Source organism: Microcaecilia unicolor, chromosome 1 (genome assembly GCF_901765095.1).
Source record: "Microcaecilia unicolor chromosome 1, aMicUni1.1, whole genome shotgun sequence".
Lineage (NCBI taxonomy): Eukaryota > Metazoa > Chordata > Amphibia > Gymnophiona > Siphonopidae > Microcaecilia > Microcaecilia unicolor.
The window spans coordinates 625794972-625810256 of NC_044031.1; the positions used below are offsets into that span (position 1 = coordinate 625794972).

Consider the following 15285-nt stretch of genomic DNA (forward strand, 5'->3'; position numbering starts at 1 on the left):
GCTTTGCCACCCGGCCTAGCACCCTGCCCAACATGGGCCAAGGCGGGAACACAAAGAGGAGCTCCTGAGTCGGCCACTGTGGGAGAAGAACATCTACTCCCAGAGATCGAGGGTCCCGTCCTCTGCTGAAAAAGCGCGGCACTTGGCAATTGGCTGAAGACGCCATCAAATCTAGGCTCGGCTGGCCCCAGCGCTTCGTGATGTCCAAGAACGCCTGAGCAATATTCATGACTCCCGCAATGTGGGCCGCCGACAGCTGTTCCAGGTTTGCTTCCGCCCACAGGCATAGCTACATGGCCTCCTTGGCTAGAGGGGCACTCCTGGTACCTCCCCGGTGATTGACATAGGCCACAGCTGTGGCATTGTCCGATAGGACCCGTACTGGCTTCAGAGCCAGGCCCGGGAGAAACTTCAAAGGCGCCAACCGAATGGCTCTGAGTTCTGGGAGGTTGATAGACCACTCTGTCTCTGCAGGGGACCAGAGCCCCTGCGCTGTCCTTCCCAAGCAGTGGGCTCCCTAGCCCCACAAAGAGGCGTCCGCCGTGACGAAAAACCCACTCCGGGGTCACAAGAGGCATTCCTGCGGACGGCTTGTCTGGCCTCAGCCACCAGCTCAGCGCCTTGCGCACCGCTGGATCCAAGGGAAGGCGCACAGCGTAATCCTCCGAAGCTGGAGTCCATCGCTGCAGCAGAGAGAGCTGTATAGGTCTCATATGGGCCCTGACCCAGGGCACTACTTCCATCGTGGCCGTCATAGAGCCCAACAGCTGAACATAGTCCCAAGCCCGAAGAGAAGAGGCTGCTAGGAACTTGTCCACCTGAGCCTGAAGCTTGACAATCCGATTGTCTGGCAGGAACACTCTGCCCACTTGGGGGTCGAATCGAACTCCCAGATACTCTAGGGACTGAGTCGGGCACAGCTGGCTTTTCTCCCAGTTGATGATCCACCTCAGGGAGCTCAAAAGAGCAATCACTCGGTCTGAAGCTCTGCCACACTCTGCATAAGAGGGGGCTCGAATCAACCAGTCGTCCAGATAAGGATGGACTTGTACTCCTTTCTTGCGTAGGAAGGCCGCGATGACCACCATAACTTGGAGAAGGTCCGCGGAGCAGTAGCCAACCCGAAAGGGAGGGCTCTGAACTGGGAGTGTCCTCAGAACTGCAAAACGCGGAAAGCGTTGATGAGGAGGCCAGATGGGAATATGCAAGTAAGCTTCCTTGATGTCCGATTGACCCCTTGAGGTCGAGGGTAGGCCGGACAAAACCTCCTTTCTTAGGTACCACAAAGAAATGAAGTAACGTCCCTTGCCAGAGGATCTTCTGGCACCGGAACGACCGCACCCAGGCGGATCAGATTGTCCAAAGTCTGCTGCACTGCCACAGCTTGACCGGAGACTTGCAGGGAGAGTGCACAAACCCGATTCTTAAGGGTCGGCAGAACTCTAGCTTGTAGCCATCTCTGATTACTTCCAGCACTCAAGCGTCCGAAGTTACCCTGGTCCACTCGCCCAGAAACGAGGATAGGCGTCCTCCAATCTGCTCTGGGCCATGGACCAGCACCCCGTCATTGGGTACGAGACCCTGGGGGAGGACCGGAGGAGGCACCTCCGGGACGGCGGTCTCTGCGAAAGGAATGCTGCTTGGGGGAGAAATTCCTTTTGATGGAAGAGAGGGCAGAGGAGCTCGACTTGCCCGGGCAATACCAACGGGCTTCCTGAAACCGTCCTTTGGAGGAACCGGGGCGGGCACCATTGGCCCGAGCCCTGACCTCCGGTAACCTCTTGCCCTTAGACGTGCCGAGATCGGTCACAATCTTGTCCAGCTCGACCCCAAAGAGCAGCTTGCCTTTAAAAGGCAACTTAGCCAGGCGAGACTTAGAGGTGTGGTCAGCAGACCAATGCTTCAGCCAAAGCCACCGCCATGCAGAGACTGTCTGAGCCATACCTTTAGCCAAGGCTCTCAAGACATCATACAGCCAGCCTGCCAAGTAGGCCAAGCCCGATTCCAGGGCTGGCCAATCAGCCCTCAAGGAAGGATCCAAGGGGGAAGCCCGCTGTGCAAGCGTCCGGCACGCCCTGGCCACATAGGAGCCACAAATTGAGGCCTGTAAACTTAAAGCAGCCGCCTCGAAGGACGACTTTAAAGCCGCCTCCAAACTCCTGTCTTGGGCGTCCTTTAGGGCCGTGCCACCTTCCACCGGCAACGCCGTTTTCTTAGTCACCGCAGTGATTAAAGAATCTACGGTAGGACCAAGAAAGGCCTCCCGTTCACCTTCAGGCAGAGGATAGAGGCGGGACATAGCCCTAGCCACTTTAAGGCTTGCTTCTGGGAAATCCCATTGAGCCGAAATCAAGGTGTGCAATCATGCACGTGGAAGGTTCTAGGCAGGCGCTTAGTCCCCGCATAATGGCAGAGCCAACAGAGGCTGAGGGAGAGACATCCTCCGGAGAGGAACTCTTCAAAATGCTCATGGCCTGCACTAACAGGTTGGGCAAATCCTCTGGGCGAAAGATCCGTGCTGCAGAGGGTTCATCCGCTCCATCCGAGCGGGAATCCGTCTCCTCCAAGGAATCCCCAAAGGACCATTGGGAGAACTCAGATACGCTGCCCTCATCTACATCAGAGGAGACCGAGTCCTCTAGGGCCTGGAAGTCCACCCGAGGGTGTATGCTTCCGGAGGCCTCAGCCCCTTGATCAGAGGGGGGAGCCGGGGCAGCATTTATCATAAGAAAAGCCTGATGCAGCAGCAAAAAGAACTCAGGGGAGAAACCCCCTAGACTGTGCACTTCTGTCGCCTGGGCCACGGCCCTAGACGCACCCTCAACCGGCACTCGCAAGAGCGGGGGAGAAACATGCTGCGCATCCAAAATGGCGTCCGGCGCGAAACTCCGAGGAGCCGCGTGGGAAGAACGGCGCTTAACTTTCGCCGCTTTCTTGCCGTCGCCCGAATCAAGGGCGACCATAGCATTAACATCTCCCAGCTCGAGGGCGGCCCAAGAAGAAGCCGTCCGAGCAGAGTGGCCGGCCAACATGGAGTGGGCGAGCAGCGGGGGATGGGCGCTTATGGCGGGAAAAACCGCCGCACCGAGGAAGAACCGGGACACTGACCGGACTCCAAACTGATGCCCAACAAAGGCGATTCAGGCTTTGAAAACCCCAGCACCCCCGCTAGACGCACACACGCGGTCCGGGGAGCGAATCTTCGCGCCCTCGCCCTCCGACGCCATAAGCCATGTGGAGACCGAACGGGGAACCCCCTGCCCGCTATAAAAAGGTAAAATTACCTGCTTCTCGCTCCGAGCTGTAACGAACTGGTGTCCCAGTGAGCAGCTACAATAAACGCTGATATAAACGTTGAAATAAACGTTGAAATAAACGCCCTTAAAGGATGTCAATTTTTTTTTTTAAAACGGAGCCAGCGGGAGGGGGGAGAAAAGGAGGGACCTGGCACCACCAGGTTTGCACTTGCTCAAGAAGAGCCCTCAACCCCAGGTACTCAACAAAACCTAAAGATTAGGCTTGGAGACCTAGCCAGAGCTGCTGCTGTGTGTGACCACCACCTGCTGAGATAGAGAACATACTGAGGAGTTTCCAGCAGCACATGACCACATATAGGGAGGCAAAAGGATTGCTCTCTATCTCCACCTACTGGTAGATGGACACAACCCACCAGTCTATGGATTGATCAGCATGATGATATGGAAGTTTCTATTTGGGTTACTGCCAGGTACTTGTGACCTGGATTGGCCACTGCTGGAAACAGGATACTGGGCTAGATGGACTATTGGTCTGACCCAGTATGGCTATTCTTATGTTCTTATGTACACTCTGACTCCGGGGAAGCTTCCTCTCCCGACGTCAAGAGCTGTACTGTATGCATCGAGGATGACGTCGAAATCTGTCCAGGTGCCAGTGTTGAGAATCTCTGCACCAGCATGGAAGGAGCCTCAGGAAGAATTTGGGCTGGATCCGCAGTTGGCACAAGCACCCTTTATGCCTCACAGCTCCTCCCTGTGCATGGTTCATCGAAGGAAGCATCGGTAAAGGCAGAGGAACTGGAAGAGAGGAATATGGCTGCTGAAAGACTTGCACACTGGCATCTCTTCCAAGGAGGGAGAGAGCTCCTCCTTGTGCCAGCACTTCTCGGATACCAGTGACGCCAATGCCCTGGTGTTTCTGGCATTGTGCAAAGAGGACCAATGCTTATGCTTCTTGGGTTTACCCCGCATGCACATCATCGTGGTCCTTCAGTGCAGAAGAGGACGATGTTGAACCTGCAAGTGTCCTCGGTGTCGGGTCTGATGCTGATCAGTTCCAGAGCGTGCTCTCAGCACTATTTGTCAAGGGAGGTGGAGACCTCCTCGATGCCAGTTCACATCCCAGTGGATGCTGAAATCTTGGCAGCCACTGATGTTTCTGGTGCCGATGTCAATGTATGGCCCTTTAAGGAGCCAAATAGCTTCTCCTGTTGAACCTGCTATGCCCTCTGTGTCCTCAGCTGCATTTCTAAACAGACAGAACAAGAGTTAGGCTCATGGTCAGGTCCAAGGCACCCGATGCATCAGTTGTGCAGGTCTATCACAGAAATCACCCAATTATATTGAGTGCATCTTTTGAAGCCACTGGGGGTTTTCCTGGACATCGAGAAAATAATTGCGGCCAACTTAAACTCCTCTATCTTGAACTGGAAAAATTGGAAGTGTTCAAATTGAGATCAGGGTTCTGGCCTAAAAGAGCCTAGAAATACGTGAAAAATAAAGAAAACTTAAAGGGCTGAAAAACTAATGAAATCAAAAAGGAAATTGAAGAAAGGGTAAATTTAGAGGAAAAATTATCTGTAGGAACTTGAAAAATCCGCACTGGAAGGCACAGGAAAAAAAAATACGAAGGCACAGGAAAAATCCGCACTGTGATGAGAACACGAAGAAGCGGCCTCCCTGCTCCGTGGAAAAACGAAAACTGAGGGACCCATGCTCGCGTGGGAAGGCACCAGTGCATGCACAGTGGGACGCTGCTATAAAATTCTTTAACTCACTAGTCAGTGTCTGCACCAGACTCCATCGGATGACGTCACTCAGATGTGTGAATATGACGGCACACTTGTCCTCAAAGAAAAAAAAATACATACACTTTATACAATCTGTATATAGGCATTCCTGGGAAGGCAGTATAGGCGAAGCAGAAGTGGATTGTACTGTACATGCATTATATGAATGTACACACATAGAATACAAGCTATTTTATACCTTTTTCACAACATGTGTTAAAACTGTGCATCAGTATTTGTGCAGTCTTTTTGAAAATCTCACATAAGCATTCTGTTAAAAAAATGAAGCCCTAAATATAAAAATATACTTAAAAAACTTTACATGTAACTCACCTGATAAATACCATGGCCTTCTTTTCCAGCATGCTGTGCTGGCAGGTTTTCCTGGCTAGCTTGTCTCCCCAGCTTCCGGTTAAGTGATATGCTTCTTGGATAAGGATGTAATGTTGAGCCATTCTGAGCCTCTTGGCTACTGCCCTGACTATCTGTGGAAAAAATGAGAGCAAGCAACAAGTTTTTGTGAGGACAGTATCTGAATTCAAGAAAGCAAGGAACAAGCACACAGGATCTCTGGAGAGGGACTGTATAATTCAGCAAGTGGTATAGGTGGGCTGACTGATTAGGCTGTATGGCCTTTATCTGCCATCATGTTTATTTATTAGGATTTATTTATTGCCTTTTTGAAGGAATTCAGTTAAGGCGGTATACAGCAAGAATAAGTCAAACATAAGCAATAGACAGTTACAGCGGTAAAAATATTCAAACCGAAAGGGAATGTGATAGAAATTTCTAGTTCTTATAACAGAACACACCCAACTATTCATGTTCTTTGTCTCTAATAATGACTTGGAAGGTGCTAATTTTCAAGTTTACTGAGAACTTACTACCCCCCACCTATCAGAAAAGTCATCTGGGCAGCTTACAGGCTAATGAAAGGCGATAACAGCAAATAAGCCAGACAGGACAGGAGGGAGAAAAGGGATAACTACAATTTACAATTTCTGATAGCACGGGGGGGGGGGGGGGGGGGGGGGGGGGGGGGGGGGGGAGCACACTAGGGTCAATATCTTTTTAAAGGAATGTAGCCAGGAAGATGATTTATGCTGAAAATTATCCTTCCTCTACAAATACACAGAGCAGTTAGATTGTGGTCACTCAATTTGTGGGTAGTCACAGGGTAAGAGAAAGTACTTCACTGGCTGACACTGTCTCTTCATTTGATTTATTCATTTATTATACTACCTTGGTCAACCTGGCATCAAAGTGGCTTACAGCAACCAAAGATAAAATAATAAAGCGAAGATACTTATCTGTAGCAGGTATTCTCCGAGGACAGCAGGCTGATTGTTCTCACATGTGGGTCGACATCCGCGTCGGCCCAGGAAACGGAAATTTTTCCAAGCAAAAATATAAAAGTTTTGCCAGGGTCTTCTGGCACGCGAATTGCACGTACCGCGCATGACTTCCCACCCGTTGCGTGAGCATGCCCCTTCAGTTAAATCAAAAGGCATACAAATAACTAATATCAACTCCAAAGGGGAGGTGGGTGGGTTTGTGAGAACAATCAGCTTGCTGTCCTCGGAGAATACCTACTACAGGTAAGTATCTTCGCTTTCTCCGAGGACAAGCAAGCTGCTTGTTCTCACATGTGGGATATCCCTAGCATCCAGGCTCACTCAAAACAATGAACATTGGTCAATTGGGCCTCACAACGCCGAGAATGTAATGAAGATTGACCTGAAACTATAAACAACTAACTGAGAGTGCAGCCTGGAACAAAATAAAAAGGGCCTAGGGGGGTGAAGTTGGATTCTAAACCCTGAACAGATTCTGTAACATTAACTGCCCAAACCGACTGTCACATCGGGTATCCTGTTGAAGGTAGTAGTGAGATGTGAATGTGTGGACTGATGACCACGTTGTAGCCTTGCAAATCTCTTCAATGGAAGCTGACTTTAAATGAGCCACTGACGCAGCCATGGCTCTAACATTATGAGCTGTGACATGGCCTTCAAGAGTCAGCCCAACTTGGTCATAAGTGAAGGAAATGCAATCCGCTAGCCAACTGGAGATTGTACGTTTTCCGATGGTGACTCCCCTCGAAAGAAACAAACAACTGGGCGGACTGTCTGAAGGACTTCATCCGCTCCACGTAAAAGGCCAATGCTCTCTTGCAGTCCAAGGTGTGCAAACTGCTTTCACCAGGGTAGGTATGAGGACGGGGAAAAAATAATGGCAAGACAGTTGACTGGTTCAGATGGAACTCCGACACCACCTTCAGCAGGAACTTAGGGTACGCGTGGAGGACTACTCTATTGTGATGAAACCTTGTATAAGGTGCATCCACTACTAAGGCTTGAAGCTCACTGACCCTATGAGCTGAAGTAACAGCCACCAAGAAAAATGACCTTCCAGGTCAAGTACTTCAGATGGCAGGAATTCAGTGGCTCGAAAGGAGCTTTCATCAGCTGAGTGAGAATGACGTTGAGATCCCATGACACAGGTTGAGGTTTGACAGGGGGCTTTGGCAAAAGCAAACCTCTCATGAAGCAAAAAACTAAAGGCTGTCCAGAGATAGGCTTACCCTCTACATGGCGATGATAAGCACTAATCGCACTAAGATGAACCCTTATGGAGTTGGTCTTGAGACCAGATTCTGTAAGTGTAGAATATATTCAAGCAGGGTCTGTGGAGGCCAAGAAAGATGATCTAGGGCCTTGCTGTCACACCAGACGGCAAACCTCCTCCATTTGAAAGAGTAACACTTCTTCGTGGAATCTTTTCTGGAAGGAAGCAAGACTCGGGAGACACCATCTGAAAGATCCAAGGAGGCAAATTCTAAGCTTTCAACATCCAGGCTGTGAAAGCCAGAGACTGGAGGTTGGGATGTAGAAGCGACCCCTCGTTCTGGGTGATGAGGGTTGGAAAACACTCCAATCTCCACGGTTCCTTGGAGGACAACTCCAGAAGAAGAGGGAACCAAATCTGGCGCGGCCAGAAGGGTGCAATCAGCATTGTTCCGCAGTCTTGCTTGAGTTTCAGCAAAGTCTTCCCTATAAGAGGTATGGGAGGATATGCATACAGAAGGCCTGTCCCCCAATGTAGGAGAAAAGCATCTGATGCTAGTCTGTCATAGGCCTGAAGCCTGGAACAAAACTGAGGGACCTTGTGATTGATTTGAGTGGCAAAAAGATCTACCGAGGGGGTGCCCCACTCTCGGAAGATCTTGCGGGCTATGCCCATGTTCACAGACCACTCGTTAGGTTACATTATGCTGCACAGCCTATCAGCCAGACTGTTGTTTACGCCTGCCAGATAAGAGGCTTGGAGAAACATGCTGTGACGACAAACCCAAAGCCACATCTGGATGGCTTCCTGACACAGAAGGCGAGATCCGGTGCCCCCCTGCTTGTTGGTGTAATGCATGGCAACCTGATTGTCTGTTTGAATCAAGATGATTTGATTGGACTGCTGATCTCTGAAAGCCTTTAGAGCACTCCAGATCGCTCGTAACTCCAGGAGGTTGATCTGAAGACCTTTTTCCTGAAAAGACAAGGCTCCTTTAGTGTGAAGCCCATCTACATGAGCTCCCCACCCCAGGAAGGATGCATCCATCGTCAGCACGTTTTGTGGCTGAGGAATTTGGAATGAACGTCCCAAGGTCAAATTGGATTGAATTGTCCACCAGTGAAGGGAATTCCGGAAGTCGGTGGACAGCTGGATCACATCCTCTAGATCCCCTGCAGCTTAATACCACTAGGAAGCTAGAGTCTATTGAGCTGATCTCATATGTAGATGTGCCATGGGAATTACATGAACTGTGGAGGCCATGTGCCGACTCTCGAACTATGGACACCAAGGACAGGAGGTTGTCTGCCCTTGCCTCGGGGAGATAAGCTCGAGCTGTCTTTGTGTTCAACAGAGCTCCAATGAATTCCAACTTTTGGACTGGGGTGAGATGGGACTTGGAATAATTGATCACAAACCACAGTAGCTCTAGCACCTGAATAGTCATACGCATGGACTGTAGAGTGCCTGTCTCCGATGTGCTCTTCACCAGCCAATCGTCAAGACAAGGGAACACATGCACTCCCAGTCTGCGTAGCGACGCTGTGACTACCGCTAGGCACTTTGTAAACACTCTGGGTGCAGATGCCAGACCAAAGGGCAGTACATGGTACAGAAAGTGCTGTGTTCCCAGCCGAAATTGAAGATACGTCCTGTGAGCTGGAAGTATCGAGAAGTAAGTGTAAGCATCCTTTAAGTCCAGAGAGCACAGCCAATCGTTTTCCTGAATCATGGGAAGAAGGGTGCCCATGGAAACCATCCGAACTTCTATCAGCCTAGAAATTTGTTCAAGGCCCTTAGGTCTAGAATGGGACGCATCTCCTCCTGTCTTTTTCTGCACAAGGAAGTACCTAGAATAGAATCCTAGCCCTTCTTCCCCTGGTGGAATGGGTTCGACTGCTTTGGCCCTTAGAAGGGCGGAGAGTTCCTCTGCAAGTACCTGCTTGTGCTGGGAGCTGTAAGAATGAGTTCCCAGTGGGCAATTTGGAGGTTTGGATTCCAGATTGAGGATGTATCCTAACCGGACTATTTGAAGAACCCACCGGTCCGAGATTGAGAGGCCTTCTGCTGCCTGACCACCTGGTGAAAAGGCTTGGCTTGCTCTGGAGGGAGTGCATCAACCAAGCTAGACAGTTGCCTCACCGAGTTCCGCAAGTATACACTCGTGAAGAGCTGGTATGATTGAATTTTGGTGGCGAGCTTAGCGGCCTGATACGTCTTCCTCCCAAAAGAATCAAGTCCTAGCTTCTCTGCCTGGGGGCGTCGAAGCATAGTCCCTAGTAGTCCTGGCTCTCTTGAGGGCGCAGTCCACCACCATAGAATTGTGGGGTAACTAAGACCTCATCAATCCAGGTTCACCATGGATCCGATACTGGGATTCAGCTTTCTTCGGGATCACGGGGCCAGACAGAGGGACCGACCAGTTCCGCATAAGGACTTCTTTCAGTACCTTATGCAGAGGAACTGTTACAGCCTCTTTAGGTGGAGAAGAATATTCCAGGACTTCGAGCATCTTAGCCCTGGGTTCATCCTCAACCTCCACAGGGAAGGGAATAGCCGTAGCCATTTCCCGGACAAGAGAGGAAAAGGATAAACTCTCTGGTGGAGATAGTCTCCTCTCTGGTGGAGGGGAAGGTTCAGAGGAAAACCCATAGGACTCATCAGAAGAAAAGTACCTGGGATCTTCCTCTGACTCCCACGAACTCTCCTGTTCAGTATCGGATAAGACCTCTCTTAAGGTACTCCGAGATTGAGCCTGCCTCGACGTTGAGGAACGACATCCTCAATTGTGATGTCAAGAGGCCGACGCCCGCTCGGACTGTGGCGAAGCTTCCTCCACTGACGTTGAAGGGGAGTTGACCTGGGTGGCTGCCGACGCAGATGCCGTAGGCAGCACCGGGACTGGGGACCTCACCGCAAGCACCCCCGACACCGAAGCTGACTGACGTAGCAGTCCTCCCAGAAGTTCTGGAAACAAGGCCCGGATGCGCTCGTCAATAGCCGCCATCAGAGAAGGCTGCAGGGTTGGTGGAGCAGGCGATGTCAGAATCTGTCGGGCTGCTAGGAGACTGACGCATCGGCCCCTCTTGTATAGAGGGGGAGCGATCCTCTCGGCGTCGACGCTTCTCGGGTGCCGACTCTCTCGACACCCTGGAGCTCCCGGCACCATGAGTTGAAGGAGAATGTTGACAGTGCTTCTTCGCCTTCACTCGACACCCGTCATCGAGACTCCTCGGTACCGATGAGGACGTGGAATCCTCACATCTCCTCGGGGCTGGGTCCAACGAAGATCAGTCCCGGGGGACCTGCTTAACAGGAGGCCTCAAGGCAGGTGGAGACCCACTCGACACCTCACTGCTCCCAGTGCGAGTTGGTCTCTCAGCAGCCATTACCTCTGCTCCAGACGTCAATGCTCCTCTCGATGTCGATGCCACCGACCTCGGTACCGATGTCGAAGGACCAGACCGAGCCCCAAAAAGCTTTTCATGTTGGGCTTCTCGAGACACTTGGGTCTGTTTCTTCATACAAAGACACAGACTACAAGCGGCTGGGCTATGGTCGGGCTCAAGGCACTGGATACACCAGGTGTGGGTATCGGTACCTGAGATGGTCCGGTTGCACCGAGTACAATGTTTGAAGACGTTGGGTGTCTTCGATGACATGGAAGGAAAAACGGCTTCGGCGAAATCAAAAGACGTGATTGTGCCTTTGAAAAGAAAAAAAGGCACAAAAGAAAGGGAAGAACCCAACCGCGCGGCCTAAAAGCAGCCGCGTCGAAAAGAAAGAAAACTTAAAAGAGGGCTAAAACTAAGAAGATAACTACAGGAGAATTTTTTTTTAAAATATGACGAAAAAATAAAATAAAAATAGGAAAATAGAAAAAAAAGTCATCAGACTCTTGTTCCTGGGCCAAAACAAGGAGACTAGAAAATCTTGTCACCTCGTCACAGACAAAAAAAGAACTGAAGGGGCATGCTCGCGCGATGGGCGGGAAGTCGTCCGCGCATGTGCACCAGAAGACTTTGGCAAAACTTTTATATTTTTGCTTGGAAAAATTTGCTGTTCCCTGGGCCGACACGGATGTCAACCCACATGTGAGAACAAGCAGCCTGCTTGTCCTCGGAGAAAGTGAAGTTACTCACATGTAGCAGGTGCTCTCTGAGGGCAGAAGGATACAAATTCTCACACATGGGTGACATCATCCGACAGAGCCCCGGTGTGAATGCTACCCTGCATTCTACAGCTTTAAGCTTTTGGCAGTTTCTCATCATGCATGCATGAGTGCCTTTCTGTCCAGCATGACTACATAGGACCATCAGTACAATACCAAAGCAGAAGAATACAACTCCTGGAGGAGGTGAAAGGAGAGGTAAGAGAAGATGTGAGTCCTGCGGTCCTTGGATGTCACACCGCTACGGGCGATCCGGAGCAGTGAGCCCTTGGGCTGCTGCCAGAGACCGGCAACAGCAGGATAACCACCCAAACTGCTGGAACTGGCTTGGCTGGACTGGAACCAAATGCTGGAACAGACTTGGCTTAGCTGGACTGGAACCAAATGCTGAAACAGATTTGGCTGGACTGGAACCACCAAATGCTGGAGCGGACTTGGCTTGGCTGGACTGGAACCAAATGCTGGAACAGAATTGGCTCGGTTGGACTGGAACTGGATTCAGGATATTCACACAAAGCAGACACAAGCAGGGTAGGGCAGAAGCTAGGACAAACAGGGTGATACAACCAGAAAGGGAACTAAAGCTGAAGACAGACAGAGCAGAAACACACAGTACGAAGACAAGCAAGGCAGCTACAAACAGTAGGGAACTGAAGCTAAAGACACACAGGGCAAAAGCAATAGTACGGAAGCTAGGACTGAAGACAAGCAAGGCAGCTACAAACAGTAGGGAACTGAAGCTAAAGACACACAGGGCAGTAGTAGTAGTAGTAGAAACAATAGTAAGGAAGCTAGAACTGAAGACAAGCAGGGCAGCTACAAACAGTAAGGAACTAAAGCTAAAGGCACACAAGAAAAGAACTAGCAGAGCTAGAGCTGCAACAAGCACTCACAGACGAAAGCAAACTGAAGACCTCTGTTGCAAAGGCAAGTCTGGGAAGCTCGCCAGGTGTCCTTGGCCTGGATTGGCCGCTGTTGTGGACAGGATGCTGGGCTTGATGGACCCCTGGTCTTTTCCCAGTGTGGCATTACTTATGTACTTCTCAGGATAAAGGCAATTGCAGAGGAGGTCACAGGTGAGGCTTGTCAGTAGAAGCATCAGGGCAAGTCTGGAGTGCTGGAACATCAGGACCGGAATGGAACCTGGAAGATGTCTGGGAAACAGGGAAAAAAATAGTCTACAGCAACCACAGAGCCCGGTCACCTGGGGGCAAGGTGAGTAAAGGCATGGGATATAGTCACAATCATGACTTTGGAGAACACCTGCTACAGGTGAGTAACTGCTTTTCTCCCCTGAAAACAAGGAGGACAATGATTCTCACACATGGGAATACCTAGCTACCAGGTTCACTGAAAACAGCAGGTACTATTTTGTACCCAGGACAATGGAGGATTAAGTGACTTGCTTAAAGTCACAAGGAGCTGCACTGGGATCTAGGGCCCTGCCTTCACACCAGATGACACTTAAAAAGGATAGTGGAATCTTTCCTGGAAGCCAACAGGACTCTGGAGACACCCCCAGGCAATTGAAGGGATCCAGGCTATGAGGGTCAGGGACGGAAGGTTGGAATGCAGAAGAGACCCCTTGTTCTGAGTGATGAGAGTCTGAAAGTAGTTCAATATCCTCAGCTCCTTGGAGTACAACTCCAGAAAAAGAGGGAATCAGATCTGTCTTGGCCAGTATGGTACAATAAGGATCATAGTATCTCGGCCCTGCTTGAGTTTTAGCAGAGTCTTCCCTATCAGAGGGATTGGAGGACAAGCATAGAGGAGACCCTTCCCCCAATTAAGAAGGAATGCATCTGATGCTAGTCTGAAATGTGACCTGAGCCTGGAGTGGAACTGAGGTGAGTGGCAAAAAGATCCACTAAGGGGGTGCCTCACTCTCAGAAGATGTTCTGGCCAACGCCCATGTTGAGAGACCACTCATGAGGTTGCATTACCCTGCTCATTCTGTCCACCGGGCCTTTCTTTTTCCCTACCAGGTGTGTGGCTCAGGGCAATATGCCATGGCTGATGGCCCACTGCCACATCTCGATGCATCCTGACACAAGGGGTATGAGCCCGTACTCTGATTGTTGACATAATACATGGCTGCCTGGTTGTTTGAATCAGAATAATTTAGTTCAGCATCCAATCTCTGAAAGTCTTTAGAACATTCCAAATCGCCTGCAGCTCCAGGAGGCTGATATGAAGTAAAGCCTCCTGAGCAGACCAAAGACCTTGGGTGTGAAGCCCATCTACATAAGCTCCCCATCCTAGATTGGACACATCTGTTGTTAGCATCCGCTTAGGTGGTGGAATTTGGAACAGAAGTCCCAGGACCAAATTGGGCTTATCATCCACTAGAGAAACGACTGGGGTTACGGAGATGATGTCTGCAAGGTTCCCCATGGACTGATGCTACTGGGAAGCAAAGGTACATTAGGTGCTCCTCAAATGGAGGTGAGCCAGGGGAGTAACATAAATAGTGGAGGCATGTGGCCCATCTCAACATCTGCTGAGCTGTGACTTGCTGGCTGCTCTGAACCTGAGTGGAGACGGCAACAAGGGCATTTACTCATTCTGGCAGCAAGTAGGCCTGAGTCTATAGCATATGTAGAAGGGCTCCTATGTGCTTCAATTGTTCCTCTGGGAGGAGGTGGGAGTTGGGGCACTTTACAATACTTCAACAAGAAAATTATAAAGCTATGAATCATGTTACCACTTAATACCACCGCCCACGAAAAATTCTTTAACTGATTGAACCCAATCCTTGATGAATATCCAGCAGACCGAATCTGGACAAACTTCGCTCTACTTACTGATGAAACCGTCACCCAAGCGATCAACAGGTTCACAAAATCCCACTGTAAACTGGACATATGCCCCAACAACCTATTAAATCCGCCCCTCAACGCTTCATAACAGACCTCACGTCGCACCTCAACTACATGTTACAACACGGACTCTTCCCTAAGGATAAAGGAAACATACTACTCACCCCAATACCTAAAGATTCAAAGAAAAAAGCAAATGACATAACCAACTACTGCCCGGTAGCATCTATCCCTCTGGAAGTCAAACTAATGGAAAGTATGGTAACCAAGCAGCTTACTGAATACTTAAACAAATTCTCAATATTACATGAATCACAATCAGGATTTTGATCCAACCACAGCACCGAAACAGTACTAATCACTCTCCTAACCAAATTCAAACAAGCAATTGCAACTGGCAATAGTGTACTTCTCCTAAAATTTGACATGTCCAGCGCGTTCGCCGTGGTAAGCCATAAAATACTATTAAACATCCTAGAATACTTTGGGATTGGAGGAAGTGTACTTAGTTGGATCAAAGGCTTCCTAACCGCAAGAACATACCAAGTGATATCAAATTCGAATACATCATCACCATGGAAACCAGAATGCAGAGTACCCCAAGGATCACCGCTTTCATCGACCCTTTTCAACCTAATGATGACACCTCTAGCCAAATCGCTATCCAACCAAGGCCTTAA

At 49.9% G+C, this 15285-nt stretch overlaps 1 protein-coding gene across 1 annotated transcript in view; it reads right to left on the bottom strand.

The window, feature by feature from the left end:
- Window positions 1-15285, bottom strand: part of LOC115460380 (mitogen-activated protein kinase 15-like) — a 175080-nt gene that overhangs the window by 25912 nt on the left and 133883 nt on the right. Inside the window, exon 13 of the mRNA XM_030190164.1 lies at window positions 5381-5532. Coding sequence (XP_030046024.1) covers window positions 5381-5532 — 152 coding nt within the window. The remainder of the gene's footprint in view (window positions 1-5380; window positions 5533-15285) is intronic.